General features: G+C 49.5%; 5 protein-coding genes across 5 annotated transcripts, besides 3 other annotated features; 2 read left to right on the top strand and 3 right to left on the bottom strand.

Annotated features, from left to right (window-relative positions):
- Nucleotides 1-335: part of a sequence feature (possible transcribed region) that runs on past the window's edge.
- Nucleotides 1-399: part of a sequence feature (possible transcribed region) that runs on past the window's edge.
- A 2,804-nt stretch (nt 400-3,203) lies between these two features.
- On the bottom strand, nt 3,204-3,560 carry CYME_CMJ060C (hypothetical protein, conserved; the record flags this gene model as incomplete). The annotated part of the gene is made up of 1 exon (XM_005534750.1): nt 3,204-3,560. The coding sequence occupies one exon, from the start codon at nt 3,558-3,560 to the stop codon at nt 3,204-3,206; it is 357 nt and encodes a 118-aa protein (XP_005534807.1).
- Nucleotides 3,561-3,662: 102 nt separating this feature from the next.
- Nucleotides 3,663-6,560, top strand: CYME_CMJ061C (hypothetical protein; the record flags this gene model as incomplete). Its single annotated transcript, XM_005534751.1, has 1 exon — nt 3,663-6,560. One exon carries the CDS (start codon nt 3,663-3,665, stop codon nt 6,558-6,560), a length of 2,898 nt encoding a protein of 965 aa, XP_005534808.1.
- A 665-nt stretch (nt 6,561-7,225) lies between these two features.
- Nucleotides 7,226-8,101, bottom strand: CYME_CMJ062C (similar to acetyltransferase, GNAT family; the record flags this gene model as incomplete). Its single annotated transcript, XM_005534752.1, has 1 exon — nt 7,226-8,101. The coding sequence occupies one exon, from the start codon at nt 8,099-8,101 to the stop codon at nt 7,226-7,228; it is 876 nt and encodes a 291-aa protein (XP_005534809.1).
- A 723-nt stretch (nt 8,102-8,824) lies between these two features.
- Nucleotides 8,825-11,640: a sequence feature (repetitive element).
- A 1,750-nt stretch (nt 11,641-13,390) lies between these two features.
- Nucleotides 13,391-16,093, top strand: CYME_CMJ064C (hypothetical protein; the record flags this gene model as incomplete). Its single annotated transcript, XM_005534753.1, has 1 exon — nt 13,391-16,093. One exon carries the CDS (start codon nt 13,391-13,393, stop codon nt 16,091-16,093), a length of 2,703 nt encoding a protein of 900 aa, XP_005534810.1.
- Nucleotides 16,094-24,338: 8,245 nt separating this feature from the next.
- CYME_CMJ065C (hypothetical protein) lies at nt 24,339-25,766 on the bottom strand (the record flags this gene model as incomplete). The annotated part of the gene is made up of 1 exon (XM_005534754.1): nt 24,339-25,766. One exon carries the CDS (start codon nt 25,764-25,766, stop codon nt 24,339-24,341), a length of 1,428 nt encoding a protein of 475 aa, XP_005534811.1.
- Between the last annotated feature and the right edge of the window lie 14 nt (nt 25,767-25,780).

Here is a 25,780-nt window from a genome sequence, read left to right on the forward strand (position 1 = left end):
GCTTGCTACAAGTTCAGGGATTGATTCTGCACGATTTCGACCGACGCATTCACACCGTCATGCACGCAGCACGATCTCGGGAACAGGCTGAAACTTGTCGAGAAGAGGCGATTGAATTAGAGACCGTTGCACGAGATGGTGTGCGATACGCTGCTTGAACGCCCGATGGCGAGGCAATCGGAGATGCAGAGACTGCTGTGGTGTGCTTTCACCAGCCACAATGTGCTCAGGTTCTTTCTGCATCGCGAGTTGATCGCCTCGATACACATCTGGCAATGTCTCGTGGTTCCGAAGCGCACAGCGGCTGTGTCGAGCGAACTTTCGGGAAAATCGTCTAGTTCTGCTTGTTGGCATTGCACTGACTGCCTGCAAGCTGTCGGTAAAAGCGCATCAGTGTTCAAGAACTGCCCGACTGAATGCCCGCTCGGAGCATAGCGCTGGTACGGTATGGGTGAGCAATCGAGCGAGGCTGAAGCGGCCTGCTCATACAACGGGATCGGTTTCTCGGGGCAGAGGATGATTGGTAATGGTGTTCGAGTATTCGATCTTACTGCGTTTGAAGCAACCTAGAGTCCTGTTCCAAATAATCTCTTTTGCCCGAGATAGAACCCATTTGCATTTGCGCCGATATGAGCAGGTCCGTGTGGCAACGTGGATGAGAGCGTTCTGGAACTCGAATCAGAAAGGTGCGTTCCCTCTCAGCATCCAGCTAAACGCAACTTCTGAAACACGAAACTCTATTCGATCCGTAGATTCGACCAGCGAATATTTCGTCTTCCCTTGCTCAGAGAATTTTGTACGGATAGAGATACGATGGAACCGCGGCCTCCGGGAGTTCCGCTCATGCACATCAACTGTTGCAACGGGTGGTGCTTTTGGCAGTCCCCATCGCACTGCAAGAACCTGGTCCATCTGCGTTGCGTCAACGAGCACCACGACAGAAGAGCTACGAATTTTCACAGTAATTGTTCTCAGATGGCGTCGCAACATACATTTGTTCAATGGAACGAAAACGTTTCGCGACCGGAGGATAAATTAAGCCCCACCCGCAGACGTCTCCCAGCCATTTTCGACTGGTCTCCTGCTATCGTTTCAGTTTTTATCCAGCCACATTTCGAGACTGGTAGGCCCTCCCACAAAGTTGGATCGCCTCTGCTCCGCGGGCCTCGTCTGCAGCACCGCACATCTTCTGATATTGAGAGCGGCGTTAATGTTTCTGTTTATGAACTCCATACGTTTCTTGTCGCCGCTTGTACTCTCCAGTGCAAGTGATACTCGAACTCGTGCCCTCTGTGCTATTTGCTGCTTTGCCAGCTCTCTGTACTTTTCTATTGCCGAAGCGCTTCGCTGGCTCTTCTCCATTGCGAACTTTTGAAGAGTAGACCCCAGCTCATCCCATAGATTTCTTGATTTTGAAAATGAATGCACTACTTTCTGCTCGTAGGTGAGGGTCGTGCCGGAGGGATAAGGAATTGCAGAAGAATGAAGAAATGTGCCTCGGAGTCACTGTGTGCTGAACGCTTCAGCGACTCGGCCAGTGGTGCGATGATTACGTTCCACGATACGAAACGCTCCTTTGATGCCGTTGAAATACGGAGCCTACTGAGGAACAGAAAGCAGCCCTGCCCCGATAGAATCGGCAAAACTTCGAACGCAAAGGGAAAGGTGAATGATCACCTTGTCCAATAGAAGGACATCGCTAGACGTCAGGGGACAGTCTTCAATAATTCCATAAAGTGGTTGATGCTATGTATGAGCCTTGACTAGGAGTCCAAACTGAGGTCGCAAAATGAATCCACTGCGGTTCGAACAGATGATGGTATCCCGTTTCTCTTCGCGTTCGATTGTACTTAGAACGGGCTCCCTCGCAGCGAATACCCATATACGCTCGGACTGCTTCGCCAGAAGGAAGTCTCATCGACTGAAAGCAACAGACCGACGTCCCGCTGCGTTATGCGGATTGCAACATTCCAGGAATGCTGTCGATGCGGTTTCGGTGGAAGATGGCCGTTCCTGATCTAGGACTCTGTTTTTGCGACTGTATCCCAGTGTTTTGTTTCCAGAACCACACGAACAAGATGTTGAGCCACACGGGCGCCAGTGGTGGCTACTATCGTGGCTTTTGCTTTGTTTAGAGTCATCAACGGGGCGTTTTACACCATTGACCGCAAGCAGGCTTTGAAAATATCGGTTTTTTGGCGCTGAGCGCATATTCGTGGTTCTGTCAGTGTTCCTCAACCATCTGAGTACTGTGGTATCACTGGCCTGAAGGGGGAATGCAGTCCTCGTTGCACTGTTTAGTAAGAATTATCCTGAAGGCAATCGGTATCAGATCTGTGTGGTACATTTCATACTGGTTTCGATCTCCTGCTATACACCACAGCGGGAGTGAAGCAAAATTGAGTCGAACGACTTTGAGCCTAAGTGCACTCTTTAAATTTGGTGAGCTGATATGATGCCTACCAGGAGTAGCAGTGCAATTTGCGTGTTTTTCACCAGACCACTAAAAAAGAGCGCATGTGCGGACCTGGAGCACGAACTAGCTCGAGAATACAGAAGTGATGTAAACCACCGATGTGTCGTGCACTGATGGTTCAGCGACATTGCAGGTCTGAGAAGCAGTATGAAAAATTTGGAGTCAGTAATCTTATCGCCTCAATAGGCCGGGAAGCGTCTTTCGGAAAGTACTCCAGTGCAAGTATTAGATACGGTGTGACAAATTTGAAGCCATTCATCAGGTCTCTTTGAGCGATGTGGATACATCTTTCAGAAACTCAGGCTAAAAGTGTTCATAATTATGGAATAAAATGGAGCTGTGCCTCTGCTCCATTCAGCGCCGGATTCGTTCATATTCTCAAAAAAAAGCTCCTTCCAGATGCTCCTCCCGTTCTGGAGAAAGTATTCGAGGAGATCGTTATGTACGCTGCATTCCGTTCACAAACACAGCATTGCATGATGCGATAAAAACACTAGAACGCGTCCGGTGTACCGGGTTAGGCTGCTACCAAGGTTCTGCCGAACGTGGAAAACTCTAAAACAGCACAAGACGCTGAATAGCGCGCACCGCTAGAAACAAGCCTATGCTGGTCACGTCGCGGCGCGTGGTGGAACAACGAATCCGTGTATTCCACATACACTGAAGTACCGCATGAAAATTCCCAAAATTAAGCTGCGGTGAAATAAGTAGAACTGAAGTACTGCTTTCAACTTTCGACGTCAAAACGAAGCGCCTCCAGCTCCTCGAGTACGTCGTCTGGCAACTCGGCCAAGATACCAATGGCATAACAGCCCGGAACTTTTCGGCTTAGCCGCTGCCACTTTGCAACCCAGCTCACTTTCGGTCTATACAGGGCCACTAGACCGGAAAACTCTGCAGTGGTAAACGTCAGGACCCTCTCGCGGTCACCAGTTCCAGCTTCAAATAAGCCCGGACAGTTTTCGCACCCGTAGGCTAGAAACTGCGCTACCGACTTGACCAAGCCACAGGATAGGCAGGCCCGAAGCTTGCTGGACTGGACTTCAGAGGGCACCACAACAATGTTCTCAGAGGCTTCAGTCATGTTGTGCGCAGCGGAACCCCCAAGCTGCCACAGAAAAGACCAAAACGATTTTACGCACTGCGAGCTTTCGCGTTTCCGATTGTAGGGTCGCTCCAGCAGTGCATGCAGCGCTCGCAAGCTTTATCCAAGAGAAACCTTCGGTTCCCTCGTGGACAAGGTCTGCTTAAAGTATTCGAAACCTTGGACAGCTGTGTGCTTGATGAGCAGCTTGCAACGTTCCTCGAGCCACCCTTAAAGTTCTGCCGCGGATGCTCAAACGTTGTGGTCAAGGTCGTTGACCAACACACAGGCAAGGCAGAGGCTTTATGGCTCAGACGGCCTTCTCCGTTCGAAGGTATTCAGGTGAAGTCTCGAAACGTTTTTGAGCTGGGCGTTAACGAGGTGAGTGTTTTCGAGCTGTGCCCGCTCAGGGGAAGTAGTGCTACCGGTACCGACTCCGACTTCTTTTACGCGGCCACGATTGGGAGGCCGGCACACAACGCCCGCAGCCGTGACCCAGTGCGAAGAGACTATGAGCTGCGCGTGCTGGAGGTGCGACTCGAACAAGAGCCCCGTCGGAGTGTCGGAACAGAATCTGTGACCAGTGCTACTGAAACAACAGCTGGCCTGCGAACCCGGCTCGTATCGTCGATATCTTTGTCCGCCTCAGCGGGTTACGGTGCTCCAGTGAGCATGACACTGCATCACGGAATGCAGGGAGCATTGGTGAGCTTTGAGAGTGGGGATGTGCTCGTTATGATTGGTGAATTCCTCAACTCTAGTGAGCTGAACCAGGTCATGCTGCACGTCACAGATACGCCGCCTAGTTTTACGGCTTTCTTCGGCATGAGGCGCTTAGTGTTCGGCACCGAAAGTGCACTGCTGTGCGTGAGAACTTCCGAGCTGTTTGCCAGTGGCACTAGCGATACCCTTACAGACCAGAATCAAAATCATTCTTGGAAATGTTCTGCGAGCTCGCCTTTCCATGTCACGGAAGAACGACCCTGCTCGGCTCTCGTCACACCTGTTGATTGTAGTACAGCTCTGGATCGTGACACGACGTCGAATGCTCTCCCACCGTTTCTCGTATACCGGCGGGATCCGTCCGTGCAGTTGTACCATCTTGATTCTTGCTTCTACCTGAGCGCTGTGAGCGGACATGATCCGGTATCGATTGAAAGTCTGCCTGACGGATCGGTTGTACAGCAGCTTGTCGTGAATCCGAGAGTTCCCGAGCATCCGACAGAGGGCGTCTCGAATAGAGCCTCCGATGCAGGCTGCGAACCTCGGCCAGCGGGAGGCGCATCCGAAGAGAGCGCGTCAGAACCGACGTGGACAGTGCTCAGCCTTTTCAATGGTAGTGTCGTGATTGTTTCCGAGACGCTGCGGAATCAATTGTGTATTCTTCTGCGGCGACCGCTGTTTAACGTTGCGCGGGAAGCGCTGACGATCGGACGCTATTCGCTTGCCCTTCGACTATGTTACGATGCAGAAATCATGAAGTATCCGGAGAGTCCGACGCTCATGGAACTCAGATCTCGTGCATTCAATGGCTTCCGCCATCAGATCGCTAAACAGTGCAAGGATGACCTTGTGTTTTGCGCGTACATGGAAGATCTTTGTGGAGTGCATCAGAACTGGATCACTCGGGTTCTCGCGAACTGTTCTGATCCAGGAATACCGAAGTTACTGATAGAACGATACGAAAGCTTTCTGGACTATTCTGTGGATTTGATTGGCCCTGAAAAACGCGAGGCGTGTGCTGAAGGAGGCGTTCACTGTCCTGAGGAATTCGGGGATCTTGGTAGCCCAGAGCACACCATGCATTCCGCGGCAGAAACGCCTAGGAAAGAAACATTCTGCGGCCAGTTAGAGCATATGTCCAGGACTCCAGAAAGTTGTAGAAAAACGAAAGCCAAAGGCAAAGCTAACGATCTTGACACATTAGGGAAAGCGCATACTAGCCACGTACTCGATATGCATGAAAATACGCAAGCAGATCGCGCATCAGCGCATCAAGAAGCGCTGCAACCTGCCCTAGCGGGATGCGCACCAGAGAGCGTTTCTCATCTTCCTGGAAAGAGGGATCAAGTTTGGTGCTCTCTGGAGCTCACGAACATACCGAATGATATCCGCGATCCCGTGGGGAGCCTTCAGAACATATTTGACAGAGATCTACGCTTGGTGCTCTCAGATACTGCTGATGCAACAGAGCGATCCAGGAAGCTCATAGACTACATCACATCGCAGAGGGTTGCGAGGATACTCGCGAAATGCCCAGAAGCTTTGACGCCGCTTCAGTGCGCTGCTATTCGCCATGTTGTCTTCAGTGGCGAGTACGCAGTATGTATCCTAGAAGCAGTGTTTCGCCTTTTGACCTTCTGCGGCAACGAGGTCCTCCGGAAAGATACCAGCCTCATTCAGGTGCTGCTCGAGCAGCTTCAGAACCCGCAAGACCTGGAACGGATCCTGGAATTTGCTGAGCTTTATGACTTGAGTTCGATGACAGAGCGCCTCTATCGAAGACTGAAACGCTGGGATGAGCTCGCCATTTTCTTGCAGAATCGCGGAAGGTGTGAGGATCTCTTGCATTTATGTTCAGAAATCGACATAGCTGAGAGTCATTTGTGGGAGCACGGCCTTGTATGCGCTCTTGGGGAATTCCTGAGCTCGTTACGCGAAGTTGAATTCCCAGTGGCACTTGGATATGCACAAGGAACGCGCGAACCCGCAGAAACGAGCCCGAAACGTTGGGCGCCTAGCTACTTGAAGCCAGGGGCGTCCCTTCACTCTGTGGTACAATGGTTGCGACGACACCGTATAGTATCGACAGCAGCACTCCCTATCATGTGCGAACGATTATGCTTGTTGGAGGCTGGACCCTGCGACGATAGACTCACTATATCACGTCGTGTCACCCAAGCTATACGAGCTGAAATTCATGCGGAGGAGCGTCGATTCATACAAGAGTTGTACGAGAGCATTTTCTCCACGCCTCGACAGATACCGTTATCGTTGTAAAATTTCAAAGACACGGCGAAAGCGAGCAGTGCATGGACATTGACTGCGCTTCTGGGATTTACCGAACCGCGGGCGGCGAGACGCGAACTTTTCGAGTGTACAGTCATCTATAAAGAAGAATACCCCTAGTTAGACTCATTCAGTTTTCACGACATAAAATGAGGAGTATCTGGTCCAAACTTGCTGTAGTATGCGAAACCATCGAAATACCAGCCTATCACGGTCACTCACAAAGGATAGAACTTGGCATCCAGATCCGGTTTCTGGAGCTTATGCTAATATTCCTCTGTAGTGGCACTAAAGGAAGATTATTAACCGAAGAAGGGATACCGCATCTACATGGCATGATTCGAATCGGTAGAGTCTGCATAAAATTCCTGAGGGCGCTCTTTTAACTAACGCAAGCATGCGAATCAGATGTAGCGAGGATGCGTGCATCCTTTAGAGCATGCGCAAAATTATCCCAAGCGATTCCATCGCTTATGCACCATATCAAAGAGTTTTATCGACGGCGTTGCGGCAGCATATGATGCAAAGGATCCGGACGCTAGATGCCAGTGCAGATGAAGCGCCTTCTATCGAAGCTGTGCGTATCCGCGCTTTATGGGCTCAGTAAAGCGATCGATATCTGGGGAGCACACTCATACCTAGCCAGGTCTCTAGCTTTAGCAACATCGATCGAACGGCGCTGTTCTTGCTCTTGTGGTTGTCATGCTTCCAGGCAACGCGTTCCTTTCTTGAAGTTCTTTCCACAGAATCTGGTAGACCGAGCCCCCGTCTGTATCGGGGCAATGCGGGGCGCGTTCATAACCGCGGCGTTTGTACCAGATTAAAGACTCTGGATTATTTTTCAGGCAAGTGAGCGCAACACCAGCAACGTTCAACTGGCTAGCTATACCTTCAACGAAATGAACAAGTTGCGTGCCGATCCCACAGCCGCGCCATGTATCTAGGCAATGCAACTCGTAAACATACAGAAGAGAATGCTTCTCACATACAACACGCCCACTTTGAGTGCCCCGAGGCACCCACTCATTGACTATTCTATAACACGCAAATGCCACTGGTACCAGCAATTCGCTGTTGCATTCACTGCAGGACACCTGGGAGAGCACATGTTGGGTCGGAACATTTTGTGTTGTAGACGACCGGGTTCGTGAACGAACCTCCTTTTCGGACGAGTACATGTTAACTATCTCGACAATAGAAGATTCTGTAACGCTTTGCTGCGCTGCTGGATCTCCTAGAGCGGCGGGATTTCTTTGCCAAAAGGCGATAACGAACATGCTCGCCAGCGCAAATAGCTCTCGACGCTTCGCCTTTGTACTCCAACGTCGCCAGGCGCCTATTCTTGGCCCTTTGGAACCTGGAGGGACCGCGCGTGTATGTGCAAGGGAAGCAGCCTCGTTGTATATGGCTCGCATATGCCGTTCCGTCAGGTTCAAAATAAAGTTTTTCAGTTCAGAAGACAAGTCACGAGTGTTGAAGCTTCGAAATACGAGTCCCTGCATTCCATCACGAAGGTCTTGCCCTTTGATCATTGGCTTGAACTCACAGAGGAAATTCTCGTGCGCGCAACAAAAAGGTGATGTCACTCAAAACCAAGAAGGACCAGAGCGGAGGGCTCCATCGGACCACAGCGCTAACATCGCTGCTGCAGGGCGATCCTGCCTTTGTTTCTGGAACTCTTTGTTCACCCCAAAGATCGAAATTTACTCTAGGTGTTCGACAGTTATCGTCTCGCGTGCAGCAAACAGAAGCGATTGCTCCGGCTGAGCGAGATAGCGACAGTCGGTTTCTCTCGCCACCTTGGGTATGGGCTAAGCTGCTTACTGGCTCAGAAAATCAACTGAGCAAACAGTGCCCGACCAATATAGGTGGCTTTACGCGCAGCGCTGCACACTGAAGCGTCGAAGTCGAACGAGAAGTTCATTCATTGATTGACTGCAGCGCTTTGAGGCAAGCCTATCCTCCGGCGCGCCTTTCATGATGGAGTGGGACGACGAAGCGACGTGACCGCTGGCATTCGCGCGATGCAGCTGCGGCAATTCTTATTTCCGACGACAAAACGTTCACAATTACCGATGGATACCATATCGTGGGATGGGTATTGGCTTTAGGGAAAGCGTCCATCATGCTGCTGCACCCTACCTGCAAGTTCCATTAATTATATTTCCGTTCGGATACCCTGGTCGTTTCGCACGTCCTGCGGTGCGCCCGGTGTATCCTGTATGCACCCGCCTTTGAGTTTGTACCGCTAGACAAGATGCATCACAGAGAAAGAACGGTTTTGTCACACCACAGAGCGCGTTGGCCCGAGGCATCGTTCATCTGAAACGGGGTCGGGGTTCATATCATTCTGGGAGGCTGCAAGCTGTGCAGACAGACCTACTGCCTGCGACAGCGCGAAGCGATTTAGTAGGAGTTCGCCGCTGCAAGGGGGACGCCCAGACGCTGCATGCCCCATAATTGTCACAGGATGAACTGTGTAGCGGACGGGCTGCTCAGATCTCACTACGGTACCAGCCACTGCAGAGTTGCACAGAGCAGCTGCCCGGCAGGCTCATCGGGCTCCGGTGACCTTTCGCCTGAACGAGAAACTTTCGATGATCCGTAAAGCTTCCCTCCTTCTAACGTTTTCTGTGGAGGGGGAACGAAATTGTTATCGATCTGCTAGTTAGTGTTTAGTATTTGTTCTTTGCTCTCTACAGTGAGCTCCATAAGCGCACCTCCATATCCGGCATGCATGATACAAGACGTGCATCTTGCTGTTTAAGGGAAACTCGATCCTGAAAAGTCGTCCTCCTTTTGTGCTAATGTAGAAGGTGTATTTACGTTCAAGTCATAGCAAAATTACAGTCATTCATTTCAATTGTGTTTCAACCCTCAAGTTAGTATATTCAAGTGATTTTTCGCGGTTTGTAGCTGAGGCGCTCAAAGTGCGTTCGTTTCCTCAAATAAAAAAATAAAGTTATGGAAAATGAAGTGGAGGATCCTGAAGGGCCCGTGTTGCCCGCTGCCGGAAAAAAGTAAAAACAGTGCCGAGGATAGAGGAACAGGAGAAGACAAAGAAGCAGGGGGGAGACGTCAAAACGAACTCGAAAGACAGCACTACGACGAGAATGTAGTGCAAGCCTTTCTGCTATGGCATGTCAAGGATCCCTACAAATAAAAGTTGCGGGAGGCCGTCAGAAACCGTGTCGAGTCGTACTCCACGAGTATTCTTGAGGCTTCTTCAGGATTAAGGCATCTGGCGTAGCACAAGTATCGCGAAGTGACGGACCTTAAAACAGTTGAGGTTCCGGAAGAATTTTTCGACGAAACCTTTATTCGTCACCAGAGGCTTGTCACAGAGAAATGTGGAAGAGAAATGAGCGAGCCTGTGTCCTCCACGAAAACTTCGCCGAACATCGCTTCAACAGAACTCGATACAGGGGAACTCGAATATTTAGAGATACGGTACAATGAATCATCTCACGAACCTGAAGAACCATGTGACCATGAACCTCAAAAGCTTCATGATACGCGCCGTGTTTGCGCTTTACCAGGGCCTCTCTCACAGAGCGAGATGAGCGATTATCGATGGCATCACGAGCGATAATAAGAATGAACAGGAGATAGAATTCGTCGACAAGAAGAGATCACACAGGAGAAAGAAAGAAGTCTCTGCAATCTGTGTGGTACTGGAGCTGGCCAATCCGGTAGAAAAGGTATCAGAGATGGAAAACGATGGAAAAGATGTTATTCCATCATTCTGTGTTAAATCGTGATCCTGAATCGAGAGCTCGAACGCAAAGCGGAGGTGGAGCCGGCTGTGAAAAAATGAAGAGTCGGAGAAAAGGAAGGCTTTTCTGATAGAAAAGCGCTTCAATATCGTTCCTTAATGCAACATCGAGTGGCGCTTGATGACCATCGACTACATAGCCCTCCATGGCATCATTAGCGATATCAGTCCGGAGTTTGATGTAACCAGGAGAATTTTTATGGTGAAAGCCAGGATACTGTTTGGAAGAATATATTCGATTTCAAAACTTTCAACACAAGCAAGAAAAGGTATCCACGGGAATCATCGAAAGCGATGGGGCATCCATATGCGTACCCTATCGGCGCTTGAAGGCGGATCGGTCTTTTCTGTTTTCGTTGTTGCCCCTAGCGAAGCATGAATAAAAGAAGGAGGCAGGTCCTATCACGCATGGGATGCAGGAGGACGTCATTGTCGTCAGCGTTGACCCTGGGAACAAGTATATCATGGCAATCGCAGTATCCAAGTCTGGAAAAGACGGCATTGACTGTAACTTACGTCAAAAAGACATGCAGCTTTTGAAGCTCTCAATAGCGAAATATTACCGAGAGTCCGGAATAATGCATGCAAGGAAGAAAAGCGAGACGTGGAATTGAGGAGTGAAGGAGCACCTGGAAGCGATCAGCCAGATGACGAGCCGAGGAGCGGACTTTCAAGCTTTTCTGGAATTGATGAAAATTCGCGCTGCTCATTACGAGGCGCTGTGGAAAGAGTACACAGAGACCTCGTGGGCTCGTCAGCGTACGAGCCTGTGCGGAGAAAAGAAGCGTGCATTCACCAACTTCTTCAATCAGTTGGGTGCCCTCAAGGTAGTCAAGAGTCAAAGGCTCGTAGCAGCGTGCGGAACAGGGCGCTGGGCGTCCAAAAAGGGAACATTCCAGCTCCATCTACAAGAGCGTACAAAGAGTACGCACATCGTTTTCTCACAGTACCTATGGATGAGTTCCGAACGTCATGCATACACCATGAGCTGGGGTGTACGCTCCGGAGGGTCGTGACGGGAAAGTGTCGGTTGGGCTCTGATGATATCGAAAATTACGGAGAGCTAATGGAACAGAAAATTGAAAGGAGAGCGAAAGTTCGAGGACTACATGCATTAGTGAGTACAAGCAGCTGCAAGCAACGTATGGAGTTCGTGAATCGAGGCTTTAACGCTGCGATCAGTATCAGGAGATGTGCGGTGCTGAAAACAAGATCCGCGGAGTTGACAAGAGCCAAGTCTCTGGGGCAATCTTTCAGACTCGAAATGTGCAAGAAGAAGCTGAAGCCGATAGCAGGCGGCTGGTCGAAAAAGACTGGGAGGCGTCTGCACGTCGGTGTATAGACATAAACTCTATGGTTGTAAAGGATTCGCCGTTTCTTTCATCCTCGGGGAGATTATTCAACGCCCTTGTCGGATGGAAATGATGCACAGAACCGCTTGCTCTCTTAAAGCCTTTGATTCTATTCCAAACTTTTCACTAGGTTATAGCCTCGGCATTCCAGGCTTAGCTAGGAAGACTTACGGATTTCAACGTAGTTTAAGCACCCGAGATCGTCTACTCGGATTGGCTCCATTGAAGCTTTTTGTGGCTGGAATTCGTTACGTGAGCAGAATTAGCATTATTCGAGACCCACTAAGACAAGGTTTCATAAAATAACCCATATTATTCTCCGACTTATACATACAATCTTCCGCTCTTATCTTTTCCTAACATTTGGTAAGGTAAATCATGCATTCCACAAGTCTTCGAGTTTTGTGTTTTGAGACAGCTCGGGTGCGCAACAATGTGCGCCTCTGAATTGACGGAAGAAATATTCCACGTCATCGCTTGACGACTTTTTACCAAGAGCATCCCGGAAGTTTACATAATCTGTCATTTCAAAAACTTAACTCCCTTCGGAACAGAAATCCTCTTTTCTCGAGGGCCGCTGACGAATCGTAATTCCACTACAGACGCCTTTCACGTGCTATGCTCTCGGAGGCTCCACTTTCTTCTGTTTGCATGGGAAAGTTCATTCGACTCGGACGTAGCTCGTTGTGACGATCCCTTTCAGTGGAGCGTGCGTCAATGCTACGCGAGATTAGAGCAGAGATGAATCGAAATTTCACGGCTTGCTCTCAGTCTGGGATTTTCGTTCCGGTGCTTGTGTGACCGGGTTTAGCATCGCTTTTACGAATCTTTTTTAATGGGAGAGTGTGCGCTTCCATGTGCAGCGGATAGAGTACATGCTGATCGGATCTCCTGGAAGAAATCCGTGATCGCATTGTGAGGCACCTGGTGGGTAAACAGAGGAGCGCATCCAAAGCAGCCTCCTATATCCCTCAAGTGCATGTACATAGCGATAAAGCAAGCGATCGCGCGCTGCAGGGCAGCGATCTAAGGAGAAGGAGGAGATGTGGTGGACGTATGCGAATACCTGACCACAGGCAAATGCCACCTCTGCGAAGGGCGCATATGGGTTGTACGCAAAGAAAATGAAAATCAGAAGCGAAACGTAGATCCTAACTGCCGCCTATGCATAGAACGCGTCTACAATAGCCAGAAAGTGCGAAATGGAGAGTTAAGCACTGAGATCAACATCCTTCGACTGCTGGCAACAGAGCTGGAGAGACTGGAGATACTAGCTTCATTAAAGCTTGAGATAAGGGAGAGGAAAAAGAAGCAGTCGAACAAAAGGACCACATTTGCTGATATTGGTATCCATGACGAGAGACCCAAAATTTGGTGTGTATGCCTTGGTTCGTAAAGTGAATCCGCTCCGTTTTATTTTGACCTGGGTGAAGATGCAAACGAAAGACGCAAACTGAAAAGACACTTTTGTACTAAAACATTCAGAATCTGCGCTGTGCGTCTACACTTGGTTCCATACAATTTGCGCATTGTTATAATACGCGCAATACGCGCTTACAGCTGAGAGCGAGTTCGGAAGCAAAAGATCTGAAATAGCAGGAATCCAGCACAGTCGCTTACCGGGAGAAAATAAACCGCGTCGGCCTAGAAGTCAGAACCGAGCACGGCATTGTTTCCTGCAATAAAACGGAAACATGCCAGACAGGGACTCGGGTCGCAGCCCGAGCGACGCTTCAGGCAGAAACGTCGGCGCAGTTGACGACCACTCAGGTCCCGGTGGAGTCCATGCGTGGCTATTTAAGCTGAAACAAGGAGGTGTTCTTGCACCCGGTGACCAGATTACGGCGAACTATAAGCGTGACGTTTTCATTGCTGAGGTAGATTCTGCAGGTTTTCTCGTTGTTCTCGGTGCGCGGGAGGCTTCTACGGGTACAGATAATAGCACCGAATACCAAGATCTGATAGGCGTCCGCTTTGGATCTCCAGACAGTTTTATGGAAGCCATGACGAATATCTACCTGTCGCGTCGAAGAGGAAGACGTGGTCGCGAAGGGTTAGACGGTTGGGAAAGCTGCGTTGCACAGCGCCAGCAGAAGTCTCTGGGAGAACTCTATCGCGAGCTCGAACAACTAGTCAACGCGAGTTCAGATCAGAGTCTTGAAGGAGGAAGAGGCAAACTTGAGGGTTCTTCTGTGAAACGTATGACGCCTGGGTCCCGGGGAAGCTCCCGAAAACGGATACAAAGAAAATCGAATGAGCCCTCGACTAGTTCGGATGAGGCCAGCGCTGTTCACCAATCCCTGTCCTTCGCCAAGCGAAAAAGCCAGGTGTCACGAGCTTCCGAGGAATCCCCTTCCCAAAGCGAAAGCAGCCAGGAGCAGCAAACGAACGAGTTGCGACTAGAGCGGCGTTCTACACGCGCTGGTTCTCATGATGATGCTACCGTCAGCACCTCTTCTGGGCCAAGACATGATGGAAAATCGAGTGAACTGCACATCGAAGCGCATCCTCGCAAATACCAAGCTCAGCAGGGAGGCGTAGAAAAGAAGTTCCCCGAAAAATTGCCCCGTCGCTCTTCGGGAGTGGCCGCGCATCGAAAGGATACGGCTGAGCCTCATCCAAGGGGTTCCAGCGATTCAAGTCCTGAAGAATTGACTGAATCTGAACGTACTCAGAAAGCGATTCGTGACCAGCACAAAGTTCATCCCGCTGAAGCAAACAACAGCAGCTTTTCAACAGCTCAGTGGGAATCACTGAATTTGGAACAAATAGCCCGAAGAATGTTGGAAATGTTAACTTTGAAGCCCAAAGCTTTATTTGATGACGCGGATCCCGAATCGCTCATGCGGCTGCAAGAGCTTTCAGAGCACGTGAAGGCTAAGTTACAAAGTCTTTCGGCACATGCTCGAGCTGAAGAGCCCATTCTAGCGTCGTTCGCTGCGGGATACTTAAAGGGGATTGGCGAGGGCAGAAGCGCCATTGCACATGTTGCGACGAAAGCAGTTACATCTGGTTCTTTTGAGGCTGATGGGGAATCGGAGAATTTGAGCCGGATTAAGGGTCCTCAGGGCACTGCACTGGCTCCCTCTGCGAGGTCTACCGAAGCTGACACTACGATCGAATCCGACGACACAGAGCGTCCCACTGAGGCTCGAACTTCCGAGTCAGAGAAAGGTTCAAAGCGTCGAAAGGTGGAGTGGGATGGGCTACGTACTAAGCTTGAGGCAGAAATGATGGCTAGGCAGGAGCTAGAACTCGAGCGACGAAATCTTCTCGTGAGTCTGTCGGATTCTCAAAAGTTTCTCGTCCGCGAAGCCAAAAGGCGCCGATTGCTTGAGTCGGAGCTCTCAGCAGAGCGCATGCAGAGTAGCGAACTGCGGGGTAGAATCGATCGAATCCATCTTCGATTAAGCCATCTACTCGGCATCGACAATGAAAATTTCTTGCGCATCGATGGAGACGAACGCGTTGATCATAGCGTTCAGAGTGCAGAAAATGCGGAGAAACTCAGCGAAAATCATCCGCAAACTGTGGATGAGGAAGAGCAGATCGTCAGTGAAAGAGGTTCCCAATTCACAACTCCCGGTGAATTCTCCAGGAGGGCTGAAGACCAGCCTTCACATCCGACCGGAAGCCAGTTTTCATTATCTGAGAACCAAGTTTTGAAGGCGCGTCTGCGAAGAATTGAACGCGAACTCAGAGAATGGAAAGCCATGCTCGTATCCGAGCGGTGCGTGCGTGCGATCTTGGTCGATGCAAAGTCGCGACTGGAATCTGATATTGGCGACTTACGCATCATATCGGAAAAGGTTCAGGAACGAAAGCGACCGCACAAAGAGTCGTCTCAGAAAAAGTCGAAAAAGAAGGCGAGTTCGAAAGGACATGCGCAAACTCTGGCTCCATCGCAGCATATGGGACAATCTCTGTCAATGTTGCCAAACGTTCCTGTAATCTACGGGAACGAGATATCCGCCTATGATCGAATGGCCGGATTTGTTCCGCCTTCGATGCCGGAGACTGTCCCAGGATTTAGCGCCTACTCACCAGTCTATTACTATCCATCTTTGCCGCAAAGAAACGGTCTTCCTGGAGAAATGCCATTAATTATGTCAGCGCAGAACATGTGGCCTCCGCAGGAAGTGGTTCAACATCAGTACGGAATTGCTCAACCTTTCGTGCACCTGGACGCGGCCCAGCTACCTGGACATGGCGTGGAGGCGAATTTCCCGTCTGGTGTTGAGCAGGAGACACGCTATGGATATATGACGGAGAATTACCCGAACTTTGACGGTACGTTTAGAGGGGGGGTACCCGGTACGATACCATCTATGGTCAACCAAGTGTTCGCCCGTGATCCGCCGCCCTTCGATTACAGGAATGCGCAGGGCTCACGATGACACGTTTCACGGAATCGCTGCGTTTGCAGCGCGTGCATCTGGATCCTCTGTGGCACTTGGCAGTACAATGCATGCCATCTATACGAATTTTTCGGACACCGCGAAGCGGACTCAGAATCGACTGGCTTTCGTCAGATGCCGATCATTGTTCGGAGAGGCAATATATTTGTGAAAGATAAGCGGCAGAGGGGGAAGAATCATTTGATGTGCTTCTCAGACAGTTCCTGAAGTACTCTACCTTGCAAACTTTACCTGTTGCTCCTCGAGATGCCAGAGGAGAACGTATCCGCAAATCCTTCGGCGCTGCTACAACAGTCTGAGGATAACTTGGTACACGTCTTTTAACCTGGGTACACACTCTAAAGTTTGCGTCACAGCCCATTGCCATCTACGAATCCAGTCCTTGCAGTCCTTTTCTCTACCTGCTTCATTTTTCCCGCTCGTGTCTCAGGCATTACGAAGGTCTCTCACGTCACTCCAGCTCAGTTGGCAGCGGTCGACGGATGCTGATGGCGGCGTTAATGCCCTATTTCACGGCTTCTGGATATTGTCAAGGTTCTACATGCAGAGGCAAAAGTTGCGACGTAGGCTTCGCTTGCCATTTCCATCTTCCTTTTATATAGCATCAGTGTCCACGTCGTAACCATTTCGCCGTACGGTTGTCAGGTGTTCTCATGTGTCCGCCACATGGCCGCCTCCGAGGACTGCAATTTGGGGCGTAAGCGCATGCTTCAACACTTGGTATATGCCCTTGACAGGAACAGATGGGTCCCGCTATACGCTCCTCCGTTTCCAAGCCTGGTACCGTACACTGTTATCACGGACTTCTTCGGGGCAATGTGCTTGACGAGTACTGGATATGCTGAAGATGCAAGCGCGCGCTTTTATATTCAAAAGACGACTAATAGAGCGTGATGTTTTCATGATGAAACAATTATCGGCAGGAAAATCCAGGCTGGAGAGCAAGTCAAGAAATTCGATCCGTTTACTCCTGCATTGTGCGAAGCGTTTACGCACGCTTCTCTGAAAACAATCTTCGCAATGGCTCAAGTCCGGGCCAACGACCCTTTCCCATGCAAACAGAAGAGATGGAAGGCCCTGGGACATATCCCGTTAGCAGTATCATGCCGGTGTGGAATGCCTTTCGTCAATGGCCGCAGAGTAAAATTTGTCTTCCGAACAGATTCGATTATTGGACGTAAGGAGATCATTGAACTTTTGGCGCGACCTTGCAAAGAAACCTCCGAGCGTTGACTTCTGGTTATTTTCCTTGTTAATCCAGCAACATAAATTTTTGCATCCTCGAGTTGCTCCGGAACCGTAAAATATTAAAAATGAAAAAGACGTGACGTAAATATATAACCCGTAATGAAAAGAGAAGAGCGACACTCATTCTTATGAACTGGATGATGCTATCCGATATCTTTTTACGAACCCTTATTCGAGTGTGTTGCAAATCATCGTGGCCCCGGAGAGGTGACGGATTCTAGCGGCAAATATTCGAAGGCGCCGCTCTACAAAGAAGGAAGACAATCCTAAGTCTGGTTAGGAAGCCGTATGCACTTATTCCTGCATTTGGATTGTCGATGTCGTGCATCTAAAAAATCTCAAAATAAACTTACAGGCATGGACAGAGTGAGCAGTTCCGTGTACCATTTTAGTATAAAAGGGTTAAGGAGCTGGGTTTCCGCGCCTAGATGGCTGGGAGTTCAACCATTTCTGATTCGATGAAAAATGAAAGCAAGGCAACGAAAGAAAACATTATCTGAACGAACCCTGTCGTTTGGTTTACTGAAGTTGTATTCACCACATGCATCAGAAATGACTGCAAGGGACTGAAAGTGCGACTAACATCCAGTAACGGATATCTATAAAGAAACGGTTTTCGGGAGGATAACTTTGGGAGTCGCGCCTGACGTAGGGAGTGAACAAGAATTTTAGGCCGCTATGACGTGACATGAGTTTCACGGACAGCGACATATCAGGCGACCAACAGACCTCGTGTTGGAAAGACGATTACCAGTTTGTCTGCTTCTGTCGATCATACCACGAAACTAAGAAGCAGCTTTAGAAATAGTCCTTCAGACTTTATGACGAGCAGTGCTCTATGGATGACGAGAAGTTTCTGCAAGAGATTCTTCCGTTCACAAACATAAGCCGCATCAGTATTCAGGCATCAAGAGGGCGACGAGATCGCATTCCGAAGCACGGTTACCAGAAGGGTTCTATCTAGAGAAAGCAATGGGGAGGTATCCCGACTGAATCTCCGCTCATAAATTCTCGATCATCTCATTTCGGATAAGGATGAATTGGTGCATGTCGCCCGAATGCATGCTGGACGCCGCCGTCTGGAATCGAGTTACACTCGCGCTCCGACAGAATTCAGATTGCGCGCTCGTTTTCGTACGCCGCGCACGTCGATTTTCGCTTGCAGAAATAAAATTTTTTGATCAGCGGAAGGCTGTCACTTACAAACGATCACCCGTTGTGCGATTGATATCGTCTATCGGGACACCGCCCAGCCTTCCGTATTCCTATGTCCATTTCCCACCAGCTCCCACCCATGCCTCCTCTAGATGCTAAATTTTTAGTTCGCGAGTTCCGCCATACCCCGACCGTGCCGCAAGTGTTCGCAATGGCGCCTGCAGCGCTCGTGGGGACGCAGTTCGGAAAGTCATGCTTTGCTCTACCACTGGGGCGTTCGCTCGGGCCGTCCTTCACCCGAAGCTGGGCTGGAACTGGTCGCTTTTCCGGGATACAACAGGCGATTTAGACGGATTCAGTGCCGGCGGCCGGAAGATACATTCTGATAGATCATAGTAATCAGTGCGCTGCCTGTACGCAGCTAAAACACTCCCTGTCCAAAAACACACTGCGTTGTGGACGAGAGCCTCAGAGCTTACGGCAGTGCCTGCCACTTGCGGCTCGCCGAGCACTAGCCTAACGCAGTCGTCGGGGTCGCGGGAACTCCTGCCTCGAAGATATACTTTCGAATAAATGGAAAAAATTTCCATATTTCATCTTCCGCCTACGGGGAATAAATATGTTAACGACCTTCATTTTAGCGGTAAGCGTCAGTGATTTTTTCCCACAAGAGTTCAACAGAATTGTTTTGAGTGCATAGCTGTTTCGGTATCGAGCCTGGCCAGGAGACATAATGGCGCTGTCCACTGGCTGCCTCCATTAAGGCGATTCAAGACGTTTTGCTTGTATGCATTCATCGATCTTAGCAGAGGGAGCGTCCATGAACATTATTACATTACCCAACAGAATTTTTTACCAGCTGTGAAACTGGTTCTTTCAGCATAGATATTTTGGCGCCATCGAGTCTCCCATGACCTGCAATTTTTACTCGGAAAGATGCAAAAATGGAACACAATTACTTTTCACCGCTCTGCCAAGGAAAACGCCCCCGTTGTACGTAAACGGAGCTCCAGTACTGCTGGAGTCCTAAATCATAGCACAACAGTGCTGTGCTCCAAGAAAGAATCCAAGGCCTTCTTTCTTGGCCACCTGTTTTAATTTCTTCCCGAGTGCATTGGACTTTAGCGCAGTGGCCATCCTGAGGACTAAGCGATTGCATTGAAATTCCGCCCGAAATGAGACTGCAGAACGCTCCAGAATCAGATAACCTTTTCCGATATCGATCGAGGCGTTGAACTCTCTTTGCGGAAGTTGCTTGCGCACATTGTTGCCTGTGGATTCACAAAATCGCAAGCTGCTAACTTTCCATTGACTCACCATCTAAAGGGCATTCAGCCTTCCGTATTCCATCTCCAGCGTCCGGCTCAGCGTTAATCTCTTTGTTTCTAGTTTTCTAAGCGTATACCCCTGCTCATGATGCGTGAATGTCGTCCTGAGCGCTCCGAGGAGAATCGTACAGGGTAGGTACTTGCACTCGTTCTATGCTCTCGTGGAAGGAGCGGGAGTGCAGTCATTACGAGGTACAGCGTGTCCACCACCATAGGCTACCACAAAGCGACGTGACCAGTCGCTAATTTGCCTCCCCAGCTCATTGAACAAGTTGATAAATGCACGCGTCCTTCCTTTGAACAATCGATACATTGGCCAAACTCGCTCAGTCTCACGTAATTCTACGAAAGCTCGTAAGCGAGAGCCATTTGGACCGTCATGCACGCCCTTGGAAAGAAGCGAATAACCCATCTCGCGGTGCTCAGTACGGTGCTTAGAGCTTCGAGTTTGATACTGACGCATGCGTTCCACTTGCTGGCATGTATGAAAACGTCCATCATGCGTGATTCTCGAGGATAGAGGGCCGAGGAAAAGTTGATCAGCTTCATCTGTTTCCCGTTCAGGTACTTGGCTTGTTTCTTCCGTTTTGTATGTATGGTATAGGCCGTGACACCCCTCCCTTTTCAAACAGTAATCCATTCCCTTCACGATGTCTTTCTCTTCGTGTACCCCGAATGGTGGCAAATGACTTACGTTGCCGTACTCAAGCCTTGATCTAAGAAAGCGCATGCAGGTTGATAAGCTCTAGGTCTTCATTGCCTCTGCAAAATTCTTTCCATATCCTCATTCCAAACGTGAAAACTTGGATGAGGTCCTCGCAGTTTTCGACAAATTGTTAGAATGCTTTATAATTGTTCCCAGAGACCAGCCGTATCGTGCAAAGGAAGGCATACATTGGAGTGCACATGTTTTTTAGATTCTATGATGAGATTTAAAGCCATATATGGCGACCGCATCGCGTAGGCGCTCGAGAGGACGAGGGCGTCCGGAGTCGGTGAAGAAGTTTTTCTTGACTGTTGAGGGTTCTCTTCTGGAACACGTAGAATCGCAACATGAAAGGAAAGCAGGTATCAGGCTTCAGCCATCCTTTGGATTGGACCAGGATACGTTCGATGCAGAGACCAACAAGACGAGCTTTGAATCTATCCAGCGACTCTCGCTCTCGTTGGGACACCTTTCCCAAACTAACATCCAATCCGATCTCGTCCACAAAGAGCTCCTTATTTGCCGCTATTGACACCCCGAGGATTGCCTCGATTCGTCCCCATTTTTCTGGGCCAGTCAGGTGAGGCTGGAGCACATACAGGGTGTGCCGTATGAAGCGCCCACATTGACTCACATATAATGCTGTTTTCGGGGTTAGTTTGATCTTTGCTGGCTCCCACGCTTGTGTTGCGATCGCCAACGCAGCAAGGCGACGCTTAAAGGCCTTCTGAGAACCATGTGTGCAAATATATGATACTACGATATATCCGTATTTCCTACTCTGTCGGAGCATCAGTCGTATTGTTACATGAAGCTTTCATCGAATATGACGAGAGGGTGACGTGCAGCTGGCAGCCGCGTGTCCGGAGCTCGAACATATAGTTGCTTTACAAGGTGCATCAAGACGAGGGAAGCTATGACAGCCTTTGCTCTGTTGGGAAACTATGCGATTTCGAACTGCATGCTATACCTAATGTTTGGAAGAATCTCGCCGTTCCTGGTTTTCAATAGAGAGGCCCCGACGATGGTTTCAGAGCAGTTTTTCAGCTTCGACAGTTTTCCTTCCTCTCGCTCCTTGTCCTCTTTTCGGCAGGAGTTTCCTCTCGTTTGTCTGCTGGGAACTTCTTCGCTATACATAGGAGGGGCGGCATTAATGTGGCCCCTACATTCCATATGCATTTTTTGGAACTAATACGCACTGGGTGGACAATTGCGTTGAATCTCGTCTTTTCAATGGATGTATCGATAATTCCTTAAGTAAATTTTTGTCACGTTTTTCGCCGCGAGCACTACCACGGACCAATGTGCGCATTTCGGCTTCTGCCGGTCCACAATCAGAGAAGCAGCAAAGCAGATCGGGGTTTGTGAATGTAGCCAAAGATTTGTCGAACGGCTGTGTCACGGATGCGAATAAGTGGTCTATTGAATCGTGAGCTTGGAAACGGAGGTTGAGAATATAGAAGATGCCTCAAACCGGATTAAACCAGGCAGAAAACGCTTGGAAGAAGAGCTGTTCAATTTCAATCTCAGCAGCGTACTCCCTGACCGCCTTAGAGTCATGGGAAGCGGTGTTAAGCGAGAACGGAACGGGAATACGTGCAAAGGGGAATCTACGAATTGCTGCGACGAAGCGTGAGGTTTCTTTACAGATCCCATTCGTTTAACGCTTTGTGGACGACCACACGGGTGGCTCCCCATTAGCGTTGATATTGTCGTTATTCTCGATTGTCTCTCTCTAATGATGGGGGGTTGCCCCTTTCCGAGCACGTATTCACAGGTCTCGAACTTCTCCCGAATGAAGTACCATCGAGTGAGAAAAGCGCCGGCCCTTTCTATAAGAAATGTGCGTGTTTCAGTGTGAAATCGATAGAGTGTTTCGCAATGCAAGACAGTATCAAAGTGAAGAGGGGGTTCTCACTTTTCTATTGGCACCTTTTCATCACCGTTCGTAACAACGGAGCGGAAACTTCACGCCCTCTTGCTTCTCACACCAAATTTGTAGGAGAACTTGGATTATGAAATGGTTTGACGACGAGATCGTCGTGGAGATACATTTTTTCAAGTTATGTTCTTGGTGCGCGACGTGCAAGAAAAGGACAAGAAGAAGGGTGGTTGAGCCATCTGCAACCATAGAATGACTGACTTGGACAAGCAAGACCGGTTTTCGCAAGCTAACGGCGACAGCACAACGTGTTTCTGCGGCCCTTTCAGTCTAGAATATGCAGTTTTCAGTTGAGTATCTGTGAGAAAAATAAACGAGAACGAAAGGATTTGTGTTTCCAGGTATGTGGAATTCGCTGCTCTGAGCACAGCGCATGTAGGCCTTGTTGTAGTGCGATCCTTACAAAGACCTAAATTCAGCTAAAATATGTTATAGGGCCCACGGTACGAACCAAGCTTTCCTCAATTGACGAAAGATGCCTGTCGTCAGGAAGAAACCTTGGTTGCTATTCAGATGATTCTACGTTTAGTCGGCCTCAGAACGGTATTCCTCTGTGGAACAGAAGCGAGATGTGCGGTTCTTCTGGATTTTGTATCCAACGATGACGACACATGGATACCGGACAACCTGGTCATATCTTTGCGGTCTGGGGCTGGAGCCGTGGCTCACCCGCTGCCGCACCGGGAACCGTCGTCTATCTGGGATCCGACTGGCTGAGTGGACAGGACTGCTGGTGGTGATATGGAAAGGCACGCCGGAGGAACTTCACGACCGAGCAGAACCTCGGGAACTGAGCGCCGCCCACACCTGCGCAGAAGGAACGGGTTCCACTTGGACTGCGCAGACTATCTAGACTTGCCAACGGTCGCGAATTTTTGCGGATACCTGCCCAGCGTAGAAGTCCGCGGGACTCTCTACAGAGATGTTAAGCGTATTGAAGTGTGTGGGGCTTCTCCCGCAGGTATCGCTGGTGGAAAATTGCACACAGTACTGAATCTTCGGTTTCTGTGTTTGTTTGATATGAGATTCAATTCCTGCCAAACCTTTCCGTAGTATTATCTCGTATGATAGTAGAGTGGCAGTATCCAGCAGGCACAACTCGGGTCATCGTCGATTGTGGTGCGAACACTTATTATCGTTGGGGGCATTTCAACTTTTTGCAGATGAAATCGCACCCTTCCCTCTTTCTAATCGTCGTTCTTTTCGATGCGAAGGTGCTCATCTGGCAGAGAACAAGTGTTCATTGGTTAGGCTGTCTAAACAAAGATTTTTAATTCCCGGAGATGGCCGATCAGCTTCGGCGCAGTCATTTGATGGGTCCAACTGTCTCTTCAGTCCTATTTCAATGTTTCGACTTTTTAGGTTGCACGGCATCAGAGGCGTTCTCCGGGATCCGGCGCACTGTTCTACTCAGTTGCCTTGTGCAAGGTGGACAGTTTCGCAAGTCGATTCGATATTGCGTTGCAATTCGTCCCAAGTCGAGGACGCGGAGACTACGTTGGCTAAAACCAATGCACCCATGCATTGCTAAAAAGCAGTCCGGAAGACGTGGTGACTGCCTCACCCACCTTTTTCAACCTCACTTAGCTTGCAAGAAGTCTCAGACGCTTTCTTTTTCGGATTAATTCTGAGCAGCATGAAACGAGTGTCTTTCTCGGTATGAGCTATGTATACGTGTTGTGCAGTTCACGTCTTGGTCATTATTCATCGATCGATTTCCAAAGGATACCAGTCTTTCCAGCCCCAAAGGAACGGGGCGAACCGCAAAAAAAATATACTTCATGCAGACTTCTCAGTCGACGAATTGCAAGCCTCGAGTAAGTTTATATCAGCTTGCTCTACTCACTAGGATCTAGCCCAAAGCATATTTGGTCGAACGTCCGCATAGAAAGCCGCCCTTTCTGGAGTCACAATGCGGCTTCTGCAAAATGTGCGGAAACCACTTTTGGGGGTTGCTTTGCAATATCGACGACGATCGGCTGGCAGCATATCACGTGGCGACGCCGGAGCGGTGATTACCGAGTCAATCGTCGGGAATCGGAATCTTTCATTGAACGCATACTCCAAAGTTTCTCCCCGCCAAAATCTCAGAACGCGCATGCGCGAGCGGCGCCCGTTTCGAAATGTATCCGACGCGGTAAACTTAATTTTCTGCCGATGCGACATGTACTTCTCTCTTTCAGTTTGACTGAGGAAGTCGCCAGCGCACATCACACGCCGGGGTCTGTTCACCACTTCAAAAGTGGTTTCATTCTCTGTTTGGATCGCTTTGGTAACCGTTGACGATGGCTCAGCAGGCAGCTGCACTATTCTTACCTCAGGATTTGCGCTCTCATCATGCGAAAGCTCTTTTTGATTCTCCGGAGTGTATTCGAATACTGGGCCCTGATCGCACTGTGGAGCATCATCCCCAAAACTCAGATCGAATCCATGTTCCAGTTGGCTCGCTCGGTATTTTTCTGGCGTGCAAATTTCAAGGCGTTGCACTTGAACGGATTCGTGGTGCTTTGTCTGTGGAGAATCCAATGTTGAATGCCCTTCGAGAGCATTTCGAGCGCTTCCTTCGCTCTCGGAGCTTTGAATTCTGCTGCGCTTGCGGCCTCTCACGAAATGGAAATCAGAGCTCTGATGATGCTCAGCTGGGCCGACGCTACTATGTATTGGTGTGTAGGAACTCGCACCGCGATCGTCTGTCGGGTCAAAGTTCAGGCGCTGAGCTACGGAGACCAAATTTCTATCAGGCGTATGCAAAACGCTTTCGCTCAGTGGTGAGTACCGATTGTGCAACGTGCTCACCTCTCTTGTCTCCATGTCGTCTATTTTTACATGATCTACACCAACTTTATTGTCCACTTTCGACGTACTTAGAGCTTTATATAGTGCCCAGAATTGCGCAACGTCCTCCAATCCGTGGATTTCTGTTGAAAGACGACGAGGAGCTCGCCCTCTCGTCCTTCGACTCGTTGCTCCGATCGCTGCACGAAGGCGCTGCTTTTGAGACTCATCCGAGCCTGTAACCCCATTTCCATCCGTTTCAGCTATAGAAGTATCCACAATGCTGCAGAATGAACAGTGTGCTTCCTCCAAAAGAGAACCAGAATGGGACAAGGTTTGCTGGACCTCACCAGCGCGAGCTCGCAAAAGAAAGAGCTTTTCGCGGCGTCGCTTGCTCCAAGCCGAGGCACCCGGACACGTTGAACCCAGACTCGTTCCACTAGATGAGAGAGATCTAAGACGTAAAAGTTCTGCAAGTGAAAGGGCTTGAGCGCTCATGCTACGGTAAGAAA

This window comes from Cyanidioschyzon merolae, chromosome 10 (assembly GCF_000091205.1).
Source record: "Cyanidioschyzon merolae strain 10D DNA, chromosome 10, complete genome".
In the NCBI taxonomy this organism is placed as follows: domain Eukaryota; phylum Rhodophyta; class Bangiophyceae; order Cyanidiales; family Cyanidiaceae; genus Cyanidioschyzon; species Cyanidioschyzon merolae.